We start from the raw sequence: 13,346 nt of genomic DNA on the forward strand, positions 1-13,346 counted from the left end.
GAAAAAGAAGAACAAAGACAAAACTAAAATTAGGAGTAAGTTGCTAAAAATGGCTATTGACAGACATGCTCTCCTCTCATTCTTCCAATTGTCAAGTCTGCTATTACTTTTAGGAGCCAAATTCGGAATCATTAGAATGATGAGTTCAATCTCTTTGCTTCCAACCATCATCTAAAGAAAGAAATCCAGCAAAACAAAAATTACATAAAGAAAAAAAAAAAAGCAAATATTTAAATAAATAAAAAAAGAACAATTTACATAAAAACAAAGACAAGGATAAAAAATTAAAAAAAAAGAAAAGAAAAGAAAAGCCAGTTACTGCTTCCAACCAACCTTTTTGCTTTCCCTGTCAATCCAACAGCACCAGTTTCTTTCAAAATCCGAATGCAACCCATTTCACAGACCCAAATAAGGAGCCAAAATCTGGGGAAAAGAAACAAACTTGGCATTGGGTTTTGGATTTTGATTTTGTCAATTTTCATTCCCTTTGTTTAATTAATTTTTCTCCTTCTCTTCTCCAGAAAGAAAAAAGAAATGCCTTCTTCTCTGAACAACAATGTGCATTGACAACATACACAACACAACAGGTATTGTTATTATTATTTTTATTATTATCATTATTATTTTTTATCCTCACAACATGTTCATCGATGGGTGAAATGAATGAATAGGCCAAAGGGTGTTTGTTTGTTTGTTGTAGGGTATGTGTGAGGGAGGGTAGAAGGGGCAAAGTTGAAGCCTTTTTGGAGAAGAATGAACAAAGAGCTTACAAGCTTTGTGAAGGCTTGGGAAGCAGCAGTTAGGAAATCAGCAGGTCCAAAGAGGAGGGCTAACAGCATCTTCACACCAATGTCTGTTGCCCATGTTGATGATGATGATGATGCAACAAGAAATGTTGTTGGTGAGGTTGAGAAGATTCTCCCCAATGGTGACTTCTACACAGGCCAGTGGCTTGACAACAATGGCCCTCATGGCCAGGGAAAGTATCTGTGGACAGATGGGTGCATGTATGTTGGTGAATGGCAAAAGGGTGGCATCATGGGGAAAGGGAGGTTCAGTTGGCCTAGTGGTGCAACCTACGAGGGTGATTTCAAGGGTGGTTATATGGATGGAAAAGGGACTTTCATAGGGTCTTCTGGGGACACCTACAAGGGTTGTTGGGTGATGGAGTTGAGACATGGCCAGGGGACTCAGAGTTACCCCAATGGGGATTTCTATGATGGGGAGTGGAGGAAAGGGTTGCAGAATGGACATGGAAGGTACCAATGGAAGAATGGGAACCATTACATTGGACAATGGAGGAATGGCTTGTTCCATGGGAATGGCACCATGATGTGGAGCAATGGGAATAGGTATGATGGTTGTTGGGAGGAAGGGTTGCCTAAGGGGAATGGAACATTCAGGTGGGGTGGTGATGGGAGTTTCTATGTTGGGGTTTGGAGTAAGGATCCAAAGGAGCAAAATGGGACTTATTACCCTTCTGGCTCTTGTGCTGGCCATTTGGAATGGGATCCTCAGGAGCTGTTCTCTTTGGACTTGGTGGAGTGCAGTGTTTGTGGCCTTGAGAAGGTGGCAATTTACCCTTCACACAAGAGTTTGAACATGTTGGAGGGTGATAATAAGATGTGTAAGAAGGGGACTGATGGGACTGGGAGGACAAGGAGGATGTCAGTGGATGCAAGAATTAGTAATTACAGCTCTGAAGATGGTTCTTATTCATCCTATAATGGCTCAAGGAGTTCTCAGGTGGATAATTCTATTCCAAGAGTGCCACATTTGAGGTTGAAGGCTCCAAAGAGACAGGGAGAGACTATTTCTCAAGGGCATAAGAACTATGAGCTCATGCTTAATCTGCAGCTTGGTATCAGGTACTGATCATAGCTGTTTTCCTGTGAATTATGTTTATTTACTCTCTCTTTTTTGTCTCTGAAAGTTAAACATTTAACTTTTTTTTTTCTTTTTGTTTGAGTGGTAGACTGATTGATACCTTGTATCTTCTAGGATATGATGATTTAGCTTACTTTAAATGTGTGTCATCCTATGGTTATGGTGCAATGATAATATGGCATTCTGAAAAAAACAATAATTTCTTTCCATGATTCTAATTTTAACTGCACGGTTATTAATTTTCGTGCCATAGCACAGACATGCTGTTGGAAGACCTGCTCCAAGTACATCTCTTGATTTGAAGTCTTCTGCATTTGATCCTAAAGAAAAAGTGTGGACTAAATTTCCCCCAGAAGGATCTAAGCACACGCCACCTCACCAATCTTGTGAGTTTAGATGGAAAGACTACTGCCCCGTAGTGTTCAGGTAAGGTTTTGATCAAAATCTCAAGACTAAAAGTCCACTGAAATTTTGTTCACCAATTAGGTGAACCGTGCTTTGTATCTGAATCTGCAACCTTTTGAGTGTGCTCTTGTGGAACTGTATCCAGAAGAGTCTCTGACTATTAGAACTTTATTTGTCTATCTTAATTCCTAGATGCTGATGGTTTTTTTTTATCTATATATGTAGGGCTCTCAGAAAATTGTTCAAAGTAGATCCTGCTGATTACATGCTATCATTATGTGGGAATGATGCCCTTCGGGAACTCTCTTCCCCTGGAAAAAGTGGAAGCTTCTTTTATTTGACCAATGATGACCGGTACATGATAAAGACCATGAAGAAATCAGAAGTAAAAGTGAGTTCCCTTTTAGTTGGCTTAGTTATAATATAAGCCTTGAGGCTTTGTAATTCTCCTAACCATACACTTTGCTCACCTTGCTTTTCAAGAATTAGAAAGTTTCACCAGTAATCCTGAGTTTTCAGAGAAGTAGTGCAACTATATTGAGCATCATTAAAGAGCAAGAATTACTATGTATTCAGAAAATTTATCTTAAACTTGGCACATTATTGCTCGGTTTGAATAAATAACTCCTTTACAAGTACATATAGAAGAAATAAGAGGGTAAAATGAATCAAACTTCTCCCATCAGTTATAATCAAGTTATATGCTCCAGCTTTTAGAGAATTTATATGAGAAAGCTTCTGAATTCTAATATGCTAAGGTGTATAAATTGATTTTAACTTATGTGAGAAGTTTGTTTTATCTCTTGTTTTCTTTTCCTGTAAGTGTTTGTTGAGAAGTTTACTTAAACTGAGCTAGTTTAAAAGTTTTTTCAAGTTACTTGGTTACCATTGTAACAGGTCTCTTTGATGTGATGGTTTTCAGTTGTTGCTTCATTACAATTTACAAAGGTTATTTTTTATCATCCATTAAAAGATATTTCATTCAGGACTTGTATAAAATGATTTCAGGTTTTCTTGAGAATGCTACCTGGTTACTACAAACATGTTCGGGCTTTTGAGAACACTCTAGTCACCAAGTTCTTTGGCCTCCACTGTGTTAAGCTAACAGGAACTGCACAGAAGAAGGTAATCCGAAGTTTGTATAGGTTTCTACTTTGACAAAAATTTATAATCGACTATCCTTCATAAATTTCAGGTTCGATTTGTTATCATGGGAAATCTATTCTGCTCACAATATCCCATCCATAGGCGCTTTGACTTAAAAGGTTCGACCTTCGGTCGCACAACTGACAAACCCGAGTCAGAAATAGAGCCTACAACAACACTCAAGGACCTTGATCTAAATTATATATTTCGGTTGCGGAAGTCTTGGTTTCAAGAATTCTGCAGGTACTTTGTCACTTCTTGTTGCAACCATTACTGTGTTCCCCATTCAGGAAACTGCACTACCCCAGCTTTTGTTTCATTCGGCACATTTTATTAGCTGCTATGTCAATAGAACTAGCCTGTATTTTCTAACATTCATTTGTGTAGGCAAGTGGACAGAGACTGTGACTTTCTGGAACACGAGAGGATCATGGATTACAGTATGTTGGTAGGTCTTCATTTTCGAGGAATGTCGTGCGGTGACAATGTTACTCCTTCTGGTCACAGTCCAGGTCCACAAACTCCAACTGGTTAGATCTTGTCTTAGATGGGTTTTTCTTAATTTTATTTTCAACATGGTTTGTTTGTTTTTTTTTTTTTTTTTTCTGAATACATGAACTTACATCGCAGGCCATGGTAACTTTGATGATGGAGCCCCTCGTCTTTCTGGAGTCGATGTGGATCATCTTGTAGTAGATCCGAATCGGTATAGTCTATCAACACATCATGACATAAGTATTAAATTTTCAGTAACTCAAGTTCTGATAGCTTAGGCAAAGCATTGTTTTACAGTTACTATTTTGCTAATCCTAGTTATCATGCATTGATGAGTTCATTGTTGATACTTTTTCATTACATTTTCTTCACTCCGTTTTTTTGCCCCCAAACTTGTATAATTGCTTCTTGCACCGATACTAAAGCTTTAAGTTTCATAGATTCATACATGGATTCTCTCTTCAGTCGGGAATGGTTGCATTTTCTGAAAATGTTTTCAATCTCTTTCATGTTTCAGGTGGATTCAATTGGGTATAAGCATGCCAGCACGGGCCGAAATGACCGTGCGAAAAAGTTGTGACACTCCTCAGCTGGTTGGAGAACCAACAGGGGAGTTATACGAGATTATCATCTTTTTCGGGATCATCGACATATTACAAGACTATGACATTAGCAAAAAGCTTGAGCATGCTTACAAATCATTCCAATATGATCCAACATCAATCTCTGCTGTTGATCCAAGGCTATATTCAAAACGGTTTCGCGATTTCATCTTCAGAGTTTTTGTAGAGGACTAAACATATTCAAATTGCAGTGACATCACTAACCATCACATTGATATATCCATGCACAGAATGGTTTCCAACTCACTTGTTGGAGGGTATTTTATGATAATAGACAGGAGGGGTTACATGTTTCTGAAATCTGTTCATCTTCACCCCCTTTTTATATTTTGTGAATTTTATATTATAGTCACAGCTAATGTATGTTATAGTGTAGATCAATGTTGTTCAGAGTTACTCAAGCCTTTTTTTTTTTTTTCAATTGTAAATGAACCAACAGAAAGGGTCATGGATTTTATTTTTTTTAACTTCTTTTATATATATATCCCAGGTGAGCCTCTGGGGTCTCAGCGCTGAATAAAAATGTACAGAAAATGTAGTAAGGGTATTAAGCTTTTTATGTACAGAAATGTGTGGATCATTCTTTAACACCTTAGGAAGGGATTTGATTACAAGTTAACTAACACTCAATTTTGTGTGGTGGTGCACTTTTTTGCATAGCATGGTGTTTCTGTGACCCTTTACTGAACGAAATGGTCTTGGCAATCATTTTAAGGGTGTTTCTAATGTTATTTTTTTTAATAATAAAATTAACTTTATCCTCCTTTCAAACTGTCAAAGAATTGAGAGGAAATGCAAGTAACTACTAATTGAGGTGGCTACCCATATGAAGGTTAGATGAGATACAACACGAATATGAGAAGACAACATTTTTTTTTTTATATTAAGGATACAACACTTCCTGAATATGTTAATAAAAAATTACAAAAAAAGTATATATAAAATATAAAATAAAATGCAATAGTACTTGTGTTAAAATAAAATTATGAAAATGCTCGAGTGCTGATAAAAGGAGTTGTGTTTTGCGTATGTATGATCCTTTTTTTTTTTTTTTAATTTTAAAAATCCCTCCAAGGTTAAAAAATAAAATTAAAAATTAAAATTTTCAAAAGTGGCTAAAGTCATACTGGAGCCATATACCAATTGTGTCCTACATTTAAAAAACAAATTCAAATAAAAGAATTAGATACTCATTTTTTCATTTTTGAAGTATTGGGACTTCATAGCTACACATCATTGAGCTCAAAGAAGAAGAGTGAAGTACCAACAAAATACGTCTTTAAACATCGAAGTTGCTCTGGCAATTTGGATAATTCTGTATGGAAAGCCGTCTTAGACAAGAGAAAACACCCTTCCCATTCTTCCTATCATAGAATTTCAAGGATGCATATGAAAAAGTAGAAGAACATAAAACATTGCAATCAATACCCACTGTACCATGGAGAACCAAAACTCATATTTCTAAGAATGTTCTTCGTGTAATTGCTCTAGTTGACGTGCTTTTTTGAAGAAGCTTAAGTGAATTCAATAAAATCAGACTAAGAACAAGACATGTTTAGTCTATACAAAAGATACAAGTTAAAATCACCATACAAGACATGTTTAGTCTATACAAAAGATACAAGTTAAAATCACCATACAAGACATGCTCTTTTTCATTTTGGGTCAAATATTTCATTGGGCCTTTCTCTCTTGTTTAGGCCTAACCTCACATCTTTGAACCCTATCTCATGGGAACTACTATTCCCAGTATCACAATTGCTATTTAAACTACCAGCGTATTTAAACTAACACGTAACTCAATTTCAAACACTAAATTTATATATATATATATATATATATATATATATATATATATATATTTCATCTTTAAAATTTAAATATGCTCTTAATATATAACTAATACATCGTCTTATGTTTTTAATAATATATTATATTATTTGAACTATTTTAACAAGTTGTAACTGTATACCAAAATGCTAATTTCAAACATATATTTCATCTTGAAAATTAAAATAAACTCTTCTAACGTGCATATAAAAATTGCACCAGAAAAAAAAAACGTGCATATAAAATATAATCGTATTAACGGAATGATTTAACTTAACATTTTTATCTATTCTCCTTCCGATCCGATTCTCTTAATTGGGTTACAAATTGAAGGCCCAACGATGATGGATTGATGGGAGCCCTTCATTGAGTCTCCGAGGAACCCTAGACTCCAAATTGGTAAATCTCTCTTTGCAAAATCTCCGAGGAACCCAACGGCATTGCTAAATTTCTTTGCTGGAATTTAAGGGCAGGGTTGCTGGTGATGCATTTCTTAGTGGGGTTATCTTTAGCTTAGCTTCTGACCAAAGTCTTTTCCAGGTAATTCAGAATTTTTTACACGCTCTGTTTGTTGATTAGATTCTACTGTCGTTACACTGCATTATCGATCAATCATTAAGTTGATCTGTTTTGGGACCTAAACCCTAGCATCACTGACAACAACAATCATGGGTTACTTCGACCTCAACATCCCCTACCCTGATCCTTCCCCTGCCAACAAGCCCACTGAGCAAGGTAACCGTACGAGGCTGGCAGTGAAGGCCATGGAGTTTGGCTACACCGGAATCGCTTACAACCGCACGATCAAGGGCGTCATGTCCGATCACCACCGTTGCTCCATCTCTCCCCTCACCCTCTCCTCTCTCCTCAACGTCCTTCCCTCTCTCTCCCTCTCCGCCAACCTCCACCGCCTCCTACTCCATGTCCCACTCTCCACCCCCTTCCGTCAGTACACACGTCTCACCGTCTGCGTCGATAGTGCTTCCCAGGCTCAAGCCCTCAATTCGGGTAACCCTATTTTGAAAACCTATGATCTGGTCGCTGTTAAGCCTTTGAATCAGATCGCCTTTGATCTTGCATGTGAGAGAATGGAGGTTTGTTGGTTAAATCTCATCTACGCTGTTGATTACTGGAAGTGGCTTTTTTGAACTCTGATTATTTTGTTGAAATAATTGCAGGTGGATATTATCTCTATTGATTTCTCAGCTAAGTTGCCCTTTAGATTGAAGCAACCTATGGTTAAAGCTGCTACTCAGGTTTGTTCTTGACTCTCCTTGCCTTTTAATTTCGTAAAACTGAAAAAAGAAGGTGAAAAATTAACATGTGGCTTGTTGATATGCAGCGTGGGGTTTGTTTTGAAGTCACGTACTCTGGTTTATTTGCTGATATTCAAATAAGGAGACAGCTAATTTCCAGTGCCAAGGTGATTGCTGCTTCCCTATATACTTGAGTTGAGTGAATTCACTGCAAGTGTAGATGTTTCGATTGTTTCTTTTATTTCTCGTAATTGAAGTTTTTCATATTGTTTCCGAGCTATGTATGGCTTTGAATAAATTTCATGGTGTCTGTTTAGTAGAGTTACTTCTCACTCAACCATGCAGATGTTATTTAAATTAAAGGATTTGAACTAGAGGTTTGATATTTTGTCCTTTGCTAGACTCATCTACCTATGCACACTGCAATAGGGGTATATCATATGGTAGGCTCACATTGTAAAACTGTAGATGAAATAAAAATGTCAGGTTCCAACTGTTAGGAACTGAGGAGTATTATTTACCAAATCCAGACCATAGCTCCTTAGTTTAGAGATTGCAAAGCACCTCTGCTCAGCTTATGACATATCCCTTTCTTTCTTGTAACTAATTTGAGTGTGACATCTCACTGTCCTTTTTTTGAACATTTCTATTCCTACCCATTATAGTATACGCTTGCCAAGTATTAGGCTCATGATTGAGTTGTACCACCCCAATGTCCTGTTGCTTCAATCATGCCTTTAAACTCCTTGACCCTAACATACACACAATTGTTGTACCATAAGTATTAGTTTTGAATTAAGGTGAGTTGCTGATGTGTTTTGCAGCAATAGGTTGTTATAGTTTTGAGGGATGACAATACAAATTAAGGAAGGTTTTATGTTTTGAATTGAATTTGTGTACTTCACAGAGTTCTTGTTTTTGATGGAGGTATGTTTGGGATGCACCTTCTGTATTTATAAGCAGGGACTCAAAATAGTCTGATTAACAGCTTTAAGCACAAGCATGATCTATATAAGCTTGTGTTAGGCTCTGGATGTGATTGAATAATTTGAATCAGCATATACTTAACAACTTTAGTTGATTGTGACATTGTGTTAAGCTAAAAGCCAGTGTGAACATGGTAGGTAAAGAGATTCCTTGTGGACTGGAAGGAACTAATTAGTTTCTGTAGTCACTAGTCAAGTTTGGTTATATAATATAAAAAAAAAACTGTAATTACAAGACTTTGCCTCAAAAAAATTGTTTTGATTCACATTGCCTTTTATCTTATTATTCTCATTACTCCATTTCTGGATTCTGCTTTCTTATTAGAGTAGGATCTTATGAACCCCATGCTTATATCATTAGATCCTGATACAATTGTAGGTAAGATCTATGATTTTTACAACCTTTATATGATTACAATAACAATATTAAGACATGTACAAACTTACACAGTGGTTAAACATGTAGTTGTTGATGGATTGGACTCGGGGACAAAACATTGTATTTTCTAGTGCTGCTCCTACGGTGAATGAGCTTAGAGGGCCCTGTGATGTTGCAAACTTGTTGTCATTGTTTGGGCTTTCCAAGGAGCGAGCTAATGCGGCTATTTCTAAAAACTGTAGGTATGGATTATTGCTAAAATCCTTTATTGCATTTGGTTCTATAGGCGGGCAATGTTTAGATGTCCTGAATATCATTCTGAATGGTTTGCAGGATTCTTTTAGCTAATTCTTTAAGGAAAAAGCGATTTTACAAAGAGGCAATAAGAGTAGAAGTTTTATCATCAGATGCGGCATCTCATTCTAAGGAAGACCGGTATCAAGAGTTACTAAAGTGGGACCCTATCTCCAGTGGTGAAGGTGATATCCTGTTGGATGATATGCAAAAATCTTCTCTATTCTCCTGTAAAGCATCAAAACCTGCAAAAGCCATTGACTTTGCTTCCGTGGTCAAAAGCCTTCCATCTCATGGTTTTGAAATCAAGGATATCTTACCTGCAAATAATGCTTTCCCTGTCTGTGCAGACAATAAAATAAATTTCCCGCCAGTTGCCGAAAAACTAAGTCAGTCAACACATGTACCTAACAATTTAACTGAGAAGTCCAACATACTTGTTGTTTGTCCTGAGTATGATGAAAACTCCGTACCAGATGCTATAACAAGAGGTCAAATTTTGAGGTGTGACAACATTTTTGAGAATAATATATGTAGTGGAACAACTGATGCTGTCAATTTGAAGGAGACAAACATTCCGGCAGCCATTGACTCTATTTCAGTGGCTGAGGGCCTTCCGTCCCCTGGTTTTCATGATAAATGTAATAATGAGAAAAGTTCTGATGTTAATTTAAATGAACAAATTGGGAGGATTTGTGAAGCTTTGCCAAATGAAGATTTAAAAATTGCAGAGCAACCAGTCTTGGAGTTAAACACATCAGTTTCTGATAGTTCAATGGAGGACAAACGGGAAACTGATGCACTTGAACTTGATGAGATGAAAATGGAAGATGATTCCACTTCTGCAAAACATTTATTGCCAGATGTTATAATGAAAGATAAAAGGCTTAGTGAAGTGAGCACTGATTCTGATCAGTTTGCCTCAGGTACCCCACTCATTGACTAATACCTTTATTTGGTTATTGAAATCTGTAATATTTTGCCCTTTGATTCACTTGCATGTTACCATTTTAAATTTTGTGATGCAAGTGGCAAGTATAATGAAGTATATTTCCATTATCTCTAGGTGGATTGAGAGTGAAGCGAAGGACGCCTCAGGGACTACCTTTATTCCCCTTCAGGCGATTGCTGAATCCAACGCCTTTTAAGAAGAAAGGTAAAACAAGCAAGAGCAGAACTAAGCTAAAGTAATTTTTTTTCCGGATTATCATTGTTACATGGCTTATATGTGAGCTAATTCTTTGTAATGTCTATTAATACTAGCATATAATGTTAGTAAAATTTTATAATTTTATATATCTTGTTATGTAATTTGGAAAATTATATTTGATTGTGATGTGTTTATATCACAATTCAGTAAGAAATTCTAAATTAGTGTCATAATTGCTTTAACTATGAGTATAGTTTTTGAAACGTTGCTTTAAATGGAGGTTAGAGTCTTAAAATCTCTTCATCTGATTGACAATATGTTTTGACACGTGTTTGAATGTGGGGGAGAAAATAATATAAAGAAAAATAAAGAGAAGAGAAAAAAAAGTTAAAATATGTTTTTGGTTTCCGATAAACTAATAAATTTATTTTGGGTTCTTAATAAATTTTTTCTTTATATTAAAATCTTAATAAAATAATAAATTTAATTTTTTTATCTTTGATATTTTTTTAGTCCCTTTAAAAAGGTTGATAGGGATTAAAAACATATTTTGATCAAAATAATTGTCTAAACTTGAGCAACTAAAAACATTATGTTATGCCAACTCAATGTTTTTATGCGTGGATAATGATCTTTTGCTATCGTGGATGACAGTCATAAGTTATAGGAGAAAAATAATAAGAGATTAAAAATGGAATTGAATAATTTATCGGGAACTAAGTTTAGTCAAACTATTTTACAGGGAAGAAATACAAAAATTACAAAAAATTTAGGGACTAAAAATGTAATCAATCCTTTATAATTTGTATAATTAATAAAGGTTAAATATATCTTTATATTATTCATATTTTTAATCCTATTCCTTAAATATAAAAAATATAATGCATATATATGATACAAACAAATATATAATTAGTAATAGGCCTTTTACTGGTTGGCGTGTATACTTAGGCCAATAAACCTATTAGTATTTTTTATAGTTCATAATAATAAAGTAGGTTCTCTAAAAAAATAATAATAAATAGGTTTTAAGGCCTAATCAAAGTTTTACGCTGGCCAAACTAAATCATTAAAAAAAGACTTGCAACAAATAATATACTAGATTTAGATTTTACTTTTTTAACCTAATTTTATCTGTTCCTACTTCTATCCTTGACCTCGAAGAAAAATATTATTGTTAAAGAGTCAGGATAAAATACGTAATTTACTTAATAGCTTTATATGTTATATGAATCTCGTAATATAATTAATACATTACGCAATATTATCTAATGATTATTTTTAAAAAAGTTTTTAGGAAAAAATAATTTTATCATTTTAAAAAATGATATACATAAACCCATGCTAATTATGAACATTGTCGCGAGAATAAGAAATCTGTTTTTTTAGGTAAAAAATTGAAAGTTCATAGCATTTTATTCGTAGTAAAAAAAATTCAATACAGGTTGGGATAAAAAAAAAACTTGGTTACAAACAAAAACAAAAGATCTTGATATCCATGCTAGTGAATTAACAATACGTTTGACTTGTCACTAGATAAAACAAACCGAAATATTTTGTGATTGTTGAAGAATTTTCTTGCAGCATGTGATGATATAATTGAAATTTGTGAAATTAGGATTGCAGCTAGAAGTGAATCCAACACATGTTCATAACCCATCTCAGTCTAACAACTTTGAAGGTTAAGATCCTTGATTCATGATAATGCCTCAAGAAGTGGCAAGTAAGGCCCCAACCTCCTCTCCCTGTAAATTTTTTTCATGTATATCATATATATTTTTAAATTAATTAGTATAAAATTAATTTTGTATGTTATTATTATAATCGTGATTAAGATTAATTAGTGTAAAATCATGTAAAATTAATTATATTTGTTATTTTTTTAATATTTAAAGTAATAACTAATATAAAATTGTGTGTGAAATTAATTGTGTGTTTATTGTTATTATTATTTAGTAAAAAAACCAGCTTTAATTTTATGCGTAAAAATTGTATTTTTTTAAAATTATTATTTATTAAAAGTTAGACATTTAAATAATTATAAAGGAAAAAAAATTGCAGCCTCCAATTTCTGGATTCGTCACTGCTTTAATCTGATTTAGTTGTAATACCATATCTGAAACACCCATTTTCTTTGAACAGTGTTAGTGTTGCATCAACATTGCATTTACAACCACCATAAATAGGTTTCTCCCACTGAGTAAGATGTTGGCTGCATGCATCAACATTGCACCTAGAAAAACAAACTTGCTGCTAGTTAGAAACTGATTCTTTAACCAGTTGAATAGATGACATGGGTGGTTTGGTAACATTATCCCACATTTTTTCATTCTGCCTACGCCAAATACACACAAAAGTTGTAGAAATATCAGAGACAACTGAGAATTAGATAAATTTTTTAGTATATTGAACATCACATTATAAAATTTCCTTCTGTTGTTTGAACGAAGGGACAAGTAATATGCCATAGTCCCAGCTTCATGCCAAACTTGAACAACAATCTCAACCAATAAAAACATGTTAATAATTTCTCGAGAAGTTTGTTTAAAGAAAGAAAACATGGTTCTTAACATACTATAAAAATAGAACTTAACTTTTGTATTTTGTAGTGATTTTACCAAATTTGAGCAAAATCATCTCCTATAATTTCTTAAAAAGAGTTCAATATACATTTCATTAAATTTATATTTTACTAATTTTATAATATATATTTAAAATATCTACTTATTTCTTTCTTTCCAAACAAACACTTACTCATATACATCAGTATTGGTCGAATATTTTTTCAAAAAGAAAATTGGTCTTTATATACAATCCCACCCCTAAACCCATTAATTATGTGAATACAAAATCTACTAACTAACCACCCTATTTAGGTGATTTTTTTTAACTAAG

At 34.3% G+C, this 13,346-nt stretch overlaps 2 protein-coding genes across 3 annotated transcripts; both read left to right on the plus strand.

Annotated features, from left to right (window-relative positions):
- Positions 1-255: 255 nt before the first annotated feature.
- On the plus strand, positions 256-5,090 carry LOC114375488 (phosphatidylinositol 4-phosphate 5-kinase 6-like). Its single transcript, XM_028333273.1, has 9 exons — positions 256-587; positions 701-1,868; positions 2,146-2,313; positions 2,518-2,683; positions 3,301-3,417; positions 3,488-3,681; positions 3,826-3,968; positions 4,069-4,144; positions 4,451-5,090. The coding sequence occupies exons 2-9, from the start codon at positions 754-756 to the stop codon at positions 4,728-4,730; spliced, it is 2,259 nt and encodes a 752-aa protein (XP_028189074.1). The 5' UTR covers positions 256-587; positions 701-753; the 3' UTR covers positions 4,731-5,090.
- Positions 5,091-6,704: 1,614 nt separating this feature from the next.
- On the plus strand, positions 6,705-10,693 carry LOC114376964. 2 transcript variants are annotated; one of them, XM_028335308.1, is made up of 7 exons: positions 6,705-6,927; positions 7,030-7,480; positions 7,565-7,642; positions 7,729-7,809; positions 9,095-9,249; positions 9,341-10,227; positions 10,368-10,693. In XM_028335308.1, exons 2-7 carry the CDS (start codon positions 7,055-7,057, stop codon positions 10,490-10,492), a joined length of 1,752 nt encoding a protein of 583 aa, XP_028191109.1. In that variant the 5' UTR covers positions 6,705-6,927; positions 7,030-7,054; the 3' UTR covers positions 10,493-10,693. The 2 variants fall into 2 exon arrangements, with proteins under 2 accessions (XP_028191109.1, XP_028191110.1); XM_028335309.1 differs by having other exon boundaries at positions 6,705-6,926; positions 7,035-7,480.
- The last annotated feature ends 2,653 nt before the right edge of the window (positions 10,694-13,346 follow it).

The sequence above is a fragment of the Glycine soja genome, chromosome 11 (genome assembly GCF_004193775.1).
Source record: "Glycine soja cultivar W05 chromosome 11, ASM419377v2, whole genome shotgun sequence".
NCBI classification, from domain to species: Eukaryota; Viridiplantae; Streptophyta; class Magnoliopsida; order Fabales; family Fabaceae; genus Glycine; species Glycine soja.